Genomic DNA, 16,592 nt, shown 5'->3' with positions numbered 1-16,592 from the left:
TAATCTCACTGTTTAACATAGTGGGTGGGGTAAACATAATGAAAAACGCCGGAATAAGGAGATTTTTTTTTAAATATAGTGGATTTATTGTATGAACCTTCATTTGTAAGGAAAGATAAGATCAATAAACTTTCAAACTCTAAACCACATTGTTTATATTCGTCAAATATTTGGTTTGGGAAGTGGCGAATAATGAATACGATTCGTCCACAGCCATATTCGAGTAATTTGAATATTCGAATGTATCGTTACAGCCCTAATGCATGTGCGTAAAGTGTCGTCCCAGATAAGCCTGTGCAGTCCGCACAGGCTAATCAGGGACGACACTTTCCGCCAAAATTGGATTTTTCTAAGAAGAGACTTCATTTTAACGAAAAATGTCATAAAAGCGGCACAGGCTAATCTGGGATGACACTTTACCCACATGTATTAAGCCCAGTTTTCTCAGAACACGACTCAATTATTCCAGGGGTCATAGTGGCCCCCCTCATGACAGTTCATCACCGTACAAGAGGGCACCCCCCCAGACGTCTCCCAATGCAGTGTTGCGACCAGGACCACCCTTCTATCAGGACCCCAGGTTTGGAATGGCTGTTGCAGCTGCCGGGCCATATGCCAGCATGTATTCCAGCCAGTTTCAACAGGTATTTATGCATGAATACTTTTAAGTCCCCTGGTATTACCGGAGGGGACTTAAGGTTTTGTCTCCGTCCGTCCGTCACACTTTTCTGGATCCTGGGATAACTTTAAAAGTTCTTAATATTTTTCCATGAAACTTGGAACATGCATAGATGGCAATATGGATATTATGCACGTCATTTCATTTCGTTCCTACGTCAAAAATTATGGTTGCTATGGCAACAAATAGACTAGAAATACTGCTGAAAATGGTGGTTTTTCTGGATCCTGCGATAACTGTTAAAGTTTTGAATATTTTTTCATGAAACATGAAACATGGATAGATGGCAATATGGACATTATGCACTTCATTTCATTTCGTTCCGACGTAAAAAAATCTGGTTGCTATGGCAACAAATAGACTAGACATACTGCTGAAAATGGTGGTTTTGGGATCCTGCGAAAAATTTTAAGTTCTTAATATTTTCTCATGTAACTTGAAACATGGATAGATGGCAATATGGACATTATGCACGTCATTTCATTTCGTTCCGACATCAAAAATTCTGGTTGCTATGGCAACAAATAGACTAGAAAAATACTGCTGAAATGGTGGTTTTATGGATCCTGCAATAACTTTTAAAGTTCTGAATATTTTTTCATGAAACTATAAACATGGATAGATGGCAATATGGACATAATGCACGTCATTTCATTTTGTTCCTAAATAAAAAATTTGGTTGCTATGGCAACAAATATATATTTAAAAAAATCTGGAATTTCTTACAATGGTGGAGCCGGTAGGGGACTTATATTGCTTGACAATAGTCTTGTTTGTTATACTCTTAATACCCTTGCAGACAATATTCAACTTGAGTTTTTAGGTCAATAAATTAGCTGGGCCATCACCGATCTGAATACAGTCGGCAGAACCAAATTTGTTTCACTTTTTTATCCGGAGCCATATCTTGGAAGTGCTTTTGCGGATTTCATTGAAACTTGGTATGAGTATATATGGATAATAGGATTATGCATGCAAAATGGCATTGTACACTATCTGTTAATAACGGAGTTTTGGCCCTTTGTATCTTTAAAAATGCTTTTTAATATAAGCTTAGAGCTTTATCTCCATTAACACATGAGCCAGAGCCATGAAACTTGCCATAGTTGTTCTAAATCATCTGGGGGTGCTTCACATTCAACACACATACAGTACAGCCAATGCGGAACAAACATTTTTAGCGATCCGCGGCGGCTAGGGGCAACGAGTCGATGTCAAGTCGGCTGTTGAAGCTGCGTCAGTATGCGGCGGCAAGTTGCATTTCGCCGCAAAGCTTCACATCTGTCCGCCAAGACATGCTGAGGCAAGCCGCGATCCGCGACATGATGCCAAGTCGATGCGCATCTTCAAATCAAAATCTTTTTTTAGTCAAAGAAATTTAAAAGAACAATTATAATAATATTAAAAAATCATAATTAATTGAATGTGCGCGTATTCAAAATAGATAAACTAGTTAATAAAAAAGCATGCTGTTGTTTTGTTTTTAGTGATTGCATTGCTGTTTCTAAAAGAATGGCTGTCATCCGGATAGAAATAATTATTATTTTAAAACAATGCAAATATAAAAATCGAATTTATTAAAACAAAATACGATTATCACGGGCATGTATTAATAAAATTCCAATAATCATTTGCCATTGTCATTTTTAGAATCGGCTAAAGTACTTTAAGTTACTTTGTGTGCGTTTATTACGCCATATGATTATTGTCTTTATATTGAACGATCAACAAACATATTTGTTTTGGGTTTAATTTTTACGACAACATGTATTAGCATTTAAACAATGTCACGTAATTATGTTTTGGCACATACAAGTGGTCAAGACTCCAGCAGGTGGTGGATTTATAATTGCTTGTTGTTTTTGCTATTATATTTTAGCTGAGACAATTACAATGTAGCAGTTAGAAGCCACATCAATAACCATTATTTTATTGTTGTTTTGTCAATTATCAGCTTATTATAACTTTTGTTTGACTATGCGTATATAAAGTAGTTTCATTTTGTTTTTATTACACTGTTGATATCGCTAATCATTACCCGATAATCCCGTATATTCCAGTTTTAAAGCAAATTCCGGTAAATATTTACGATAAAAGTGCTCAAGACACACCCACATTCGCAATTATTCTTAAGTATCAAATACATTTAGGCATTTGTTACTATTTAAAGATGTGATGAAATTACTTCCACTGGGGCGTTGTTTTTTTCCACTGAACATGCATAAATCGCCTGACGTGATGTTCATGTTTTTATACAACACAAAATACACCCAAACTTTCCATGCGACGTTGTACATGTCTGCATAATTATCGCCCGCTTTTTATGGAGACAAAGGATATTTAAGCCGTGTTCATTTGACGCTAGAATTTGTAAATGTCGCATTAGCATTAACATTCAGAAGCGTGTTTCGGATTACAAATTTAATAAAGCTCATTTCAATATCGAACGAAACATTAACATTGTGCGCAATTTATTCAACAATAATTTGTTAAAGCACATTACGTGCCATATCGCTTATTAAAACATGAAAATAATAAATATGAAAGTAGCGTAAATCTAGGTTTCTATGCTACACAAATGTACATGTAGGTGTATATCTTTTCACTCAATCCCCTGCGTACGTATGCGGCGGATTTACTCCGCAAAAGTACGCGAGGTTAAAACAGACTCTGCGTCGTTGCCCTGATCGATGCCGAGTGCCTGGGCAATACGCCGCGTGGACACTCGACACGGCCGCCGCGTACTAAATTTCTTGCCGTACCGTAGCCGCGTATTATGTTTGTGCCGCGTTGGCTGTACTGTAGGCCTGCTTAGGTAGATGTCACACATTGAGGTCAAAGGTAACAAATTTGATGAATTATTCATTATTTAGTCATTCCTTTACTATGCATCAAGGGATTCTGTAAAAACTGTCCACAATTGTTCTCCATGAGCTAGCTGAGTGTCAAATATACATGAAACATCAAGGTTGTTAGGGTCATGGTCAAAGTCACACACAAAGATAAGAATCACGCATGCCTTATTGGGTAAATATTCCACCATACTAAAATGGATTTCTCAAAATGTCCTGATGTAATTGTTCTCAATTATCTGGCAGTGCAAGACCTATGTGTTTTTGACCAAAGTCAAGGTCACACATCAAAGGTCACACATTTGTAGAAATATTCATTTTTTAGTAGGGATGGGAATTGTATCCCAAATCGGTATCAGGATAACCGTATCCGCTATCCGAATATATCTGGATATTTGTATTATTTTGTAAGTAAACTATGAAAGGCTTTTACCATCATCATAACACTGTGAATACTTTAATGTGCACTGTTTACAGAGTAACAAACAATATAAAGCATTATTATGATTTCTTTATTTCAATTATTTTATTTATAAGAACAATATCAAAGTTGTAAAATACGTAATTTCTTTTTTTTTTAAACATCGTAAGGCTTAAACTAAAGCATACTATGATATATACATTCTACATACATTTAATACATTTAGTTTAATTTCATTTCTATTTGCTAAGATGCACTGACCTTAGACCTTTGTTCATGAAAATAATAGCATCGACTAAATCGCTATTTAGTCTGTTCCTTAGCTTGGTAAGTACCAAGCTGGCCGACGAGAACACGCGCTCAGATGGAACGCTTAAAAACACATCGAGAAATTCACAAAAAATATCTTGCAGGACTCTGTTCAATAGATTGTTAAAACAACAGATATTAATGACAAACACATTTATTTATACTCTTTCTTTTTTTTTAAAAGATTAATATTGATTGACCAATTGAAAAACTTTTATTTGAATGGGCAGAGATAATTTTCCATACTGTTTTACCTATCGATTGAAGATAAGTAGCCAATTGGTGTCAATTATTGGGAAGTATTAGGACCATAAAACAACCAATTAACGGATTTATGTCAGTCGTCAGCGATGCCTGGTATACCGATAAATAACGTAAAATATACGATAAGGAACATAGTATGCATAACAACAGGCAGATATCGTTTAATCAAGTATTGGGATCCTCTTTACAATTCAGATACTTGACCACAGGTTTTTTTTCGGCCCGATTTTATAGCCGAAATTCGGCTATGTTCCCAATCCCAAAAAGTATACTTTTTTCCCCAAATGTGGCAAAAAATTCCCAATTTCCAAAAAAACAAAAAACAAATTATTTTTTTTAGAAAGAAGTCTTATGCGTATTTTATCTCAATTTCAATTCAAATACATCTAACAAAGTATTATATGATTTTGTTCTATTAATTTGAATGATTATAAAGAGTTATATATAATTTAGTATTTCCCTTATCAGTGGACTTTTCATGTGGAAAAAAAGGCTTATGAATTTATTTTCCCAATTTCATGAAAATGCCGATAAAATTCCCAATTCCAAAGCCATGGGCTATCTTCCCAAAAAGTGGAAAAAAAACCTGGATTATCCAGATTATCGTGACAATCCCTATTATTTAGCCATTATTTTACTATGCATCAGTGGATTCTGTAATAACCTTCCATAATTCTTCTCCATCTTCTTCCTTGCTGTTTGTCATAAGAATGATTCATGTCTAGGGTTAAGGTCAAGTTTCATGTCTAGGGTTAAGGTCAACACATTTACAACTATAAGAAAGATCAAGTGATGTTCTGTACTTTAAAAGAATATATTCAATATTGAATTTCTAGTAGCTGTACATATTCTCATACTCATTTACTTTTTTAGCTCACCAGAGCACAACGTGCTCATGGTGAGCTTTTGTGATCGCTTTTTGTCCGTCGTGCGTCGTCCGTCATCAACATTTTGCCTTGTGAACACTCTAGAGGCCACATTTATTGTCTGATCTTTATGAAATTTGGTCAGAACATTTGTCCCATTGATACCTCGACTGAGTTCGAAACTGGGTCATGCTGGGTCAAAAACTAGGTCACTAGGTCAAAAAATAGAAAAACCTTGTGAACACTGTAGAAGTCACATATGATGCCCAATCTTCATGTTACTTTGTCAAAATGTTTTTCTAAATAATATGTTGGTTGAGTTCAAAAATGGTTCCGGTCCATTGAAAAACATGGCCGCCAGGGGGCGGGGCAGTATTCCTTATATGGCTATAGAGAAACCTTGTGAACACTCTATAGAAGTCACAATTTTTGCCCAATCATGAAACTTGGTCAAAATATTGGTTTCATTGATATCTCTGACGAGTTCAAATGGTCCAGATCGGTGAAAAAAACATGGCCGCCAGGGGGCGGGGCAGTATTCCTTATATGGCTATAGAGAAACCTTGTGAACACTCTAGAGGCCACATTTATTGTCCAATCTTTATGAAGTTTGATCGGAAGATTGGTCTCAATGATATCTTGGATGAGTTCGAAAATGGTTACGTTTGTTTGAAAAACATGGCTGCCAAGTGGCGGCGCATTTTTCCTTATATAACTGTATATGGCTATAGTAAAACCTTGTGGACACTCTAGAGGCCACATTTATTGTCCAATCTTAATGAAATTTGGTCAGAAGATTGGTCTCAATGATATCTTGGATGAGTTTTAAAATGGTTACGTTTGCTTGAAAAACATGGCTGCCAAGGGCAGGGTTCGCCAAAACTTGAAAAATCTGTCAGTCATTTAGACTGACAGACTTGAAATTTTTGTCAGTCCGAATCAGTTTCTGTCAGTCCCACTGTCCGACTAAACTATAACAGCAAAACACAACAAAAGAGAGTACCTTTTAGGTGTTAATTGGTTTTGATCAAATTAAAATACAATAAAAACATGTCCAAAGTCGATATAATGAAACAATTATTATATTAATAATAAACCACATATAAACCAAAGGCATGTCAAACTGTTTTTAGCCTCCACAGCTCTACAATTCCGTGTTCTTGAAAAGTTAGGGTGACATCCAATCAAGTTTGACTTAATTGCACACACCCATTCACACTACTTTGGATGACTTCAATTTCTGTTCATTAGCCAATTTCCCAAGTTCTAAAACAACACCTATTGTTAAAATATTTTCTCTTAGCTGAGGTGGTTGATTTCAAGGTTCAATTAAATTAATGTCTTTCACACCTATTACTTGATAGAAAGGCCCATGATAATAACCACCATCCATTCTTGTTGTCTGAAATAACACAAAACATAATGCTACAATCTATCAACAACAAATTAACACATGTCCGAATTTTAAATTATTCGAAATAAAGTACATTGGGTGGAAAAACTTCGTTTGATTTCAGAAATTGTTGGTATGTCAATTAAAATATATCCTTCCCAGAACAATATAATAATGAAACTATTTAACAGAAATGCTCACAAATGCCTGTTGAAACAAGTTTTCATGCGGTTTTTGTTGTGGAGAAATAAAATGGACGCACCCGGTTGCTTTTTAAACAAAGACCGTTGATTTTGAACTCGCATGTGATAGTCAATTCTAATCCAACTTTAAACATCAAAACATCAAAATGAAGGTAACAAAAAAGGATTTTGACAGAAGTTGAACAAAACGCATTTACCTTCTATTAATCCAATAGCACATTATACACTGAGTGATCTTTTTGAAACCATTTTTCATCCGATTGTGTCGGTCAGTCGGACCGATTATCTTAAATCACTTGTCGGTCCTGAGAAAAATTTGTCCGTCAGGACCGGCGGACCGACGGTTTTGGCGAACCCTGGCCAAGGGGCGGGGCATTTTTCCTTATATGGCTATAGTAAAATCTTGTTAACACTCTAGAGGCCACATTTATTGTCAGATCTTCATGAAACTTGGTCAGAAGATTCACCCCAATAATATCTTGGATGAGTTTAAAAAATGATGCTGGTTGGTTGAAAAACATGGCTGCCAGGGGGCGGGGAATTTTTCCTTATATGGCTATAGTAAAACCTTGTTAACACTCTAGAGGCAACATTTATTTTCCGATCTTCATGAAACTTGATCAGAAGATTTGTCCTAATGATATCTTGGATGAGTTCGAAAATGGTTTCGGTAGCTTAAAAAACATGGCCACCAGGGGCGGGGCATTTTTCCTAATATGGCTATATATCATGCTTTAGTAAAACCTTGTTAACACTCTAGAGGCCACATTTATTGTCCGATCATCATGAAACTTGGTCAGATGATTTGTCCTGATGATATCTTGGATGAGTTCAAAAATGGTTCTGGTTGGTGGAAAAACATGGCCGCCAAGGGGGCGTGGCATTTTTCCTTATATAGCTATATTTAAACCTTGTAAACACTCTAGAAGCCATATTTATTGTATGATCATCATGAAACTTTGTCAGAAGATTTGTCTCAATGATATTTTGGACAAGTTTGAAAGTGGTGCCAGTTGCTTGAAAAACATGGCCACCAGTGGGCAGGGCATTTTTCCTTATATGGACTTATGAATCTTCATGAAACTTTGTCAGTATATTTGTGTAAATGATATCTTTGATGTATATGAAAATGGTTCTGGTCTGTTGAAAAACGGGACTGCCAGGGTGTTCACTAGTCATGAAAGTTGGTAAGAACATATTGTTCTAATGACATCTTCGGCAGGGCTCGAATTTAACTTTTTCTTCTACTTGCAAAACATTGCGAGCAGCTTTAATACCAACTCGCAAAATCAAAAACATTCTCGCAAATTTTGCTGGAAACAATTTAATTTCCGTTGTTTTTTTTCTAACTCAACAATTAACTTTGCTTTATCTTTCGTGTTGTTATTTCAGTATGTGGGCAAAAAGAAACTAGTTATTTTTCGCTTCGACGCCATGCCTGTTCAAGTTCAATGAACATGTGTAAATTAGTAGACTGTTTCACGTTCTTTGTACCAATACCATCTGCATATCTGTACTATAAGTATACAAGTCTACATACAAGGTGCGCGCTTCTGCATACAGGTATTCGGACGTTCTATAAATTGACCGTCAGTTTTAGGTTCACGACGTTGAGCACATTTAGCAATATTACTCATTGTATTTTCACTATTTATTTACTTGCCAAAAAAATACTAGTGGCTTAAAACTTATCTGGCAATCGGTATTTTGCAATCGCATTTTGGGAGTGTGCGAGTGTTAATTTCTAGCCCTGATCTTGGGCTGCACAGAACAGGTCAGGTCCTTTGAATCTCAGGTGAGCGACTTTGGGCCTTTCAGGCCCTCTTGTTACAGGGGTGTCAATTTTCCGGATTATTCCGGAAATCCGGATTTGAGCCGTCCAGGGTTGATTTTGAGGTGAATGTAAATCCGATGAGTTTGTTTAAGGCGGGTGGGGGTAGGGACAAAATTCTTTTAGTGCGGGATCATTTCAGAACGAATATTGTTATAGCATCGTCGGCATTCCAGACATTTGCGCGTGGTACCGATTTTATTTATTGATTTCTGATTGGTAAGCGGCTTGCACTGACATGAGCAGTAACTGACAAAGTAAAGCACTGCAATATCATATTTAAAAAAACATATAATCAAATTATATATTGACTGCGTATTTGCTAGGTTACCGGTTACTGGTTTACTTTTTCTGCAGTCAAATGATATGCATATTTTATTTCATTTGCAAATGATGTATCGCGACATGTTTTCGGACAGTCGTTTTCGGATACGGTATGGTTTGTCGATTTTAATTTAATTTTGAAGTTCTTAATATCATTTGTTTAGAATGACAAATACACATGCGGTGTTACGGATGTTTTGGTTTATAATATTTTGCATTGTTCTCACCAGAAATTGCACTTAGAAAGACTATAAAAAAAGAACAATAAGCTAGGGCTCGGGGGGGGGGGGGGGGGGGGGGGGCTCTCTTCCCTTTATCCTACGGCCTCAGACTCTCGGCTTGATTTTCCGGATTTCAAATTTGGGACAATTGACACCCCTGTGTTATAACTGACTTTGATATATGAAAAGAATTCAACATATTTTATTTAATTATGCAAAAACTATTTTATAAAAACACAATCTCTTGATCAAATATAGTTGTTTTCAGTATCTAAAAGTGTTCTTGCTAAATACATGTAGATTGTAAACAGTCATCCCCTATAAGATGCTGAGATGCTTATCTCATGATCTCGAATTTGGACAACAATTTGTTGAAAAATGTACTTCCATTTTCTTTTGCTGATGCTTATTATTAAATTACTGTCCTCATATTACTTTTATCCAAAATAATTTAAGCTTTGTCGCAACGGGTAACAAAATGTCTATTTAAAAAATTGAAACACACACACACAAAACTACTGATAAGGCATATATGTATATATCTGCCGAAACAGCAAACCTCTTCTTTTCACAAAACAACGTTAACAACCCTTGTTTCCTGGATACGACGGTTGAGTTCAAAAATTGTTTTGATCCATCTAGTAACATGACCGCCAGTGGGGGGAAGGTCATTTTCCTTATATTTATGTACTGAAAAAGCCTGTGAACACTCTAAAAGTCACATGTTTTGGCCAATCATCATGAAACTTGGTCAAAACATTGGTTTTATGGATATGTCGGATGAGTTTGAAAATGGTCGTGATCAGTGGAAAAACATTGCTGCCAGGGGATGGGGCAGTTTTCTCTATATGTTTGTAAGAAGCATTTTCCTTATATATATATTTAAAAAAAATCTGGGTTTTGAAAACATGACAGCCAGGGTGGGTGGGGTAATTTTCTATATAGGCCTATTGTGAATACTTTGGAACACCTTATTTTTAAAGTCAGTCTTGTCATACTAATAATTTGAAATATTTGCTGAAGAGTTTTAATCTTTGATTCTTTCCATCTAAGTCTCTCAGGTGAGCGACCCAGGGCCCTTTGGGGCCTCTTGTTTTATTTTTGAAAGATCGTCTAATAAATGACCACACCCCCACATTATACCCCCTCTCAACCCCCCTCCCCTCCCCCCCAAAAAAAGATTAATTTTTTCCTTTTTTATTTTTGAAAGATCGTCTAATAAATTATTGAATATGAACAATTTTCCCATGATGGCTTACCTTATACTGTCAAGCACTCGAATAGTCGAGCTTGCTGTCCTCTGACAGCTCTTGTTTTTGTATGTTGTTATTTTTCGGGGCAATAACTCAGTATGTAAGATTTCTATTTAAGAAAATGCTCATAACTAGCAATTTCTCCTTTTTTCATGATACCATCAATGCTAATTGATTCATGAAAAATATACTATCTGCATTTTATTGTCTGCAAACCCATCACAGGTACAAATGAGTTCAAAAAGAAAATTGACAAAAGGCACAACACTTCAATTATACCTTTTCTTTTAGTATTACATCTATACTTAAAAAAAATTATTTGGCGGGGGATATCAATTCAAAGAATTTGCTTGTTAAATCTTGCTATTTTCATTGTTTTCAAAGTTTTAAAGTTACACAACTTAAAGTCTGAACTCATTGATTTCTAAGTATTGTCAACAATCAAGTGAGCTAGTTGAATCTTTTTTAAGTCTGTCCACAATGTATTTCAAGCCTCTTCATCCAGACCTAGACATCCTTATTTCAAAAGGACCTTGTTACCTGCAACTGTCGACATGGCAGTTTATGTGACAATGGATGTGGCAGTGGTAGTGGATCATGATGTAGTTCTTGAGACTGACTATTTGTCAGAAAATGACATTGATAATAATGAATCAGATGAAGTGGAATAACAAGATACTTTTTAAAACTCTCAGAACTCATGTAAATATGAGACATATGAAGAATGGAATAAAAATCTGAACACTACCTATTTGTTTCCAACTTACACCTCTGAGTGCAATATATAACAACCGTTGTCATCCTTTTATGATAATGTCAGTGTAAAAAATATAAATCTTTGTGGCTATGAACAATTATCTCTGGCTATGAAATGTTCAAAGTTTTATAGACGTAAAATATAAAGAATAGAGAAAATACTTACACTCAGCTTACTATGGACAAGTATACAGTTTCTCAGTCGTCGCATGATCCACCGTCGTCGCTGGAGGCGATTAAACGGTGTGATGAAGATAAAAAATCACAGTTGCTAGGATGCACGTCTAGAATAGTCATGTATATATATATATATATATATATATATATATATATATATATATATATATATATATATATATATATATATAAACATCCTTGATATCTAAATTTATTTGCCTTTATTTGAAGACCTAAAATGTTTAATCAAATGTCTCGAAGTGTTGACATTGTTAACATTCAGTAAAGTCATTTTGACTCTGACATAGCTGAGAAGAACTTGTGGCAGAATACATGTAAACAAAAAAAGAGGCTATATGCTTATGAAATTAAACAACAAACACACAATGTAAACATCATTCTGTATGAATTTTCGGATTTAAAGTGTTATTTCTAGTGTTTAGGAGATACATTTTCAATAAACAGTACAAGTATAAATGTTTTGGAAAATGTGTGTGTTTCATTCAGTATTATCATAGTAACAGTTTTTGGTTAAAAAAAGACATTTTTTAAAAGTTAGTAACCCCTTTTTGCCAAAAATCTTCATGAAATTTTAGAATTTTCTGTATAATCTATTAAAAAACAACAACAGAAAATGCTTTCTTAAACCTGAGATTATATCTGCACTTATTTGTCATGAATTAGTTATGTTTTAAGAATTCATTGGTTTATGCTACCTTAAGGAAAGCCCTTAATTATGAGACATTTAGCTAATGCTAAACAAACAAGAGCACTGCCTTGCGGGTGCAAACTGCCCATCTATTTTTCTTTTTAAAGGTGAAGGGCACTATCTCAATACTTCAATCAAAAAAGATGAATAGGTGGGGTGGAGAGGGTTGTAGTGTTGGGATGTGGTCATTTATTACATTATCTTCCAAAAATAAGAAATAAAAATGCAAAAACAAAATAAAAATAATTTATTTTTTTGGGGGGGGGATTCTTGGGTGGGATAGTTGGACGGTCTTGGGTGGAGTCTATTGTAGTAATTTGTCATGTAAAAGTTGTTTTGTCAAAGTATCAATCAAATCTGATCATAAATAACAAGTCATGGCAATTTTTGCAAAATTTAATTATTTGACCTTGAGAGTCAAGGTCATTGAAATGTCAAGGTAAAATTCAACTTGCCAGGTACAGTACCCTCATGATAGTATGAAAGTATTTGAAGTTTGAAAGCAATAGCCTTGATACTTTAGAAGTAAAGTGGATGTAAACACCAAATTTAACCATATATTCAAAGTTACTAAGTCAAAAAAAGGCCATATATCCTTCAAAATGAAAACCAGATTTATACAACTTGTTCCGTACAGTCCCATTATGATAGTTTGTGAGTGTTCCAAGTCTGAAAGCAATAGCTATGATACTTTAGGAGGAACGGGGCCCAAAACACAAAACTTAACGAAATTTTCAATTTTCTAAGTATAAAGGGGCCATAATTCTGTCAAAATGCCAGTCAGAGTTACATAACTTTGCTTGCACAGTCCCCTTATGATAGTAAGTAAGTGTCGCAAGTATGAAAGCAATAGCTTTGATACTTTAAGAATAAATTGGACCTAAACACAAAACTTAACCAAATTTTCAATTTTTTAAGTATAAAAAGGGCACATAATTCTGTCAAAATGCATGCCAGATTTATCTAACTTTGCCTACCCAGTCCCCTCATGATAGTAAGTAAGTGTACCAAGTTTGAATGCAATAGCTTTGATACTTCAGAAAAGTGGACCTAACACAAAACTTAACCGGACGCTGACGCCAACGCCAAGGTGATGACAATAGCTCATAATTTTTTTTTCAAAAAATAGATGAGCTAAAAACCACAAGACATGTAATTATATGGCTTGTTCAATTACTAATAGTATGTGCATCTATTGATATGGCTTAAAAACTAATAATATGACATGCAGCTAGTGATAAGGCTTGTACATGTTCTTGTATGGCTTTATTACAGCTTCTCATTGGCTTGTGTGTCTCTTTTTGGAACTGACACTGCCACATTTTCCATTCATATGTGAATTAAATAACATTCAAGCCCATCAGTCCACGTGGAAATAGTGTCTTGATTAGTTAAAAAAGGGTTTCAAAAGCACGGGTGAGTTTTGATTGGGATTTAAAAAAGGAGGAAATTAAAGTTTAAAAGGCATTTCAAACCCTTAGTTACTGATAAGCAGTAAACAGCATAAAACCTGAACAGACTGCGAGTTACTGGCAGGCTGTTCTGGTATTTGCTGGTTTCAAAAGCCATTTTCTCTTTGCTTCTTATGCAAAGGGTTAATGGTGAGTAGTTTCGTATTGAAAAAGCTTAATTAAGTTTTCATTTTTGAAATATTTCTATTCCATTCTTTGGAAAACATTAGTTTGAAACATAATTTTGTGAATTATTTGTATTATTATTTAGAACATTATTGAAATGGGGTTAGTATGTAACATTTCTTTTATCCCTTATGAGTTTTCACATTTGAAACAAGACATTGACCTCTAACAGACTACAACACACAAATAACAACACTGTGATGAGGTGGTTGTCCTTGATTCAGTGTTTCAGACAGAGTATTGACCCTAGTGAACTTGTTATAGGAGGATAGTTATTACAGTGATTTACATTCATGGATTTCAGTCTGTACCTTCAGAATTAGTGCAAGAAAGGCGGATAGAAAGAATGTATGACATTAGAGCTGAAATGGCAAAATAAGTAAGCTGAAAAATTAATGTATGTCTGTCCATCCCTCTATCTGCCCAATATGCACTATTGGTATTGAAGTATTATTATAAATCTTCCCGATTGACACTGAAGTCAAAGTATTCAAGTCCACATTTTGGGGGATGTAGCTGCATTACTATCACTAAGCATTACTATTGTATGGAATATTTGAAGTCTTGATTAAAATAGTGCAATTGTTATGTTATTGTTCACCGGGGATGTACAACTTTTGTCACGTGACCACACAAGTCAACGCAGGTTGTTGAATTGCATCAGGAATCCCTCTCCGTAATTTAATTTTCATCTTTTTATAGAGAATATGTAAAAAATATACAAAGCCTATGACATGTACATACCTTTTTGCATATTAAGACGCATTGCAATTGTTTCGAAGCTTTGCAGTTTTCAAGAACACTTCGACACAAAGTTTAGATTTTCAATGCAAACGCAGTTTGATTTAATATTTTTTTTACTATCGATTCACGAATAAATCATATTGCTTGAAAAATGAGGGTACACGATGCTTAATTTTTGTTTATTTACTGTATTTGAGATAAAAGTTGATTTTTTATATTTTATTTGGTCAGTTCTTGCTATTTCAAAAATATACAAACGTGGGTTGGTTGAGCAAACACAGTTTGCTGAAGCTGGATTATTACAAACACAGGTTGGTTGAGATAGTGGCATACGCAAACAATCTGCAGATAAATGGTTTTATTGCTGCAATGAATATCCCGTATCGCAATAAGACACGTAATAATCAGATCGACGGCCAAAATTCTAAAAGAAACGATTGGCTTATGCGCAAAACATAAAACTGGCCTATGTGCAACTTGAGAAGGCATTACAGATTTAAATGTAATTGTTAACTATTCGTACAATGATTCAAATGAGACAAAGATGCATCACCGCAAATATATTTTAAGCATATTGATTCGAATTAGAACAAAAATCGCAGATTACACATGTATATTCCAACGGATTGGGTGAGATCAACAATCATCACAGATAATCAACATAAATAACAATGATTTTGATAAGATCAACACTTATCTCAGATAATCAATAAAAATCACAATTAATAGTTTGAGATCAACAGTTATCACAGATGAGCAATAATGAACACAATAATTCGTATGAGAGCCACCATTATCATAATCAATTTAAATCAGAATAATAAATATATCAACAATAATCATATGAAAAAAAAACAGGAATACCAAACAAAATAACACAAGATAAACGATATGAAAACAATGTTTCGGATGCAAAATCACGCATAATACTATATATTATTGTTTTACAGTGTGTATTATCACTAATAAAGAAAATAATCACGACACATTGGTAAGACATATGCCAGGAAAAGGGTTAAACATAATTCTTGGCCATACCATCGTCATACAACAGATGACTAGGCCCGGTGCTTTGCAGATCTGTGCTTTGATAGACTACTGCTGTGCCTGTACCTCTTTTTACACATATCACATACAGAGCTTTTCTCTCCATTGTGGGTGTCAAGGTGGGCCTGAAGGTCAATATTCTCTCGGAGTGTTGCATTGCAAATTAAACAGGTAAATTGCTTTGCAGGTACCTCCCTCCGGACGTGACGATTCAGGTAATATTTCGTTGAAATCCTTTTGCCGCATATTTCACAGGGGATTGACTTTTCAACACCACGAATGCGGCATTAAATTTTTAAAAAATGGAACTGTTAAATTATTATTAAATACAGAAAATAAACTCACAGAATATTATCCATAATAATATGGAACTAAACAAAATGATGGTTGTCAGAAGGGCTCCAGATATGGCGCGTAAACGCCTATCTAAGAATTACACAATCCAATATACGCATTAAAACATATTTGTAAGGGTCCAATTACGTATACTGGATTTATGCCGTGTAATTTCCAATTTTTCAGTGACAATTTGCATTGAAATTCTATCTGGGCTATTATTGTTGTTAAACACCATACACTATAATGAACACACCAATATGCACGAAACTAGTAACTAAATGTTTTTTTAAGCCGTCTAATTTTGAAAACACTACAAAACATTTCAAATAGTGCTTTGTAACTAGGTTCTCAAAAACATACTTTCGCTAAGAATGCAGTGAGAATGTTGAATTGCATTTTAATTGTTAAACCGACAGAACCTAGCGTTTTATATGAAAAATATACACCTGTGTCTGTTGAACGCCTGTGTTGTGCAAAATATTTTTTCACGACAGACGAATCGTCCAGTCCCTCTTTGGCGCTAACATGCATGAAGCTTTAACTCCCACTCTGATTTAAATGTCTTCC

The 16,592-nt window shown here is 34.9% G+C and overlaps 1 protein-coding gene across 1 annotated transcript in view; it reads left to right on the top strand.

Annotated features, from left to right (window-relative positions):
• Positions 1-16,592, top strand: part of LOC127858316 (histone-lysine N-methyltransferase 2D-like) — a 122,684-nt gene that overhangs the window by 19,678 nt on the left and 86,414 nt on the right. The window contains exon 2 of the mRNA XM_052395389.1: positions 470-644. Within this exon, the coding sequence (XP_052251349.1) occupies positions 470-644 (175 nt within the window). The remainder of the gene's footprint in view (positions 1-469; positions 645-16,592) is intronic.

Source organism: Dreissena polymorpha, chromosome 1, assembly GCF_020536995.1.
Source record: "Dreissena polymorpha isolate Duluth1 chromosome 1, UMN_Dpol_1.0, whole genome shotgun sequence".
In the NCBI taxonomy this organism is placed as follows: domain Eukaryota; kingdom Metazoa; phylum Mollusca; class Bivalvia; order Myida; family Dreissenidae; genus Dreissena; species Dreissena polymorpha.
The sequence above is the reverse complement of the archived record's forward strand: the minus strand, read 5'-3'. Positions and strand labels throughout refer to the sequence as shown.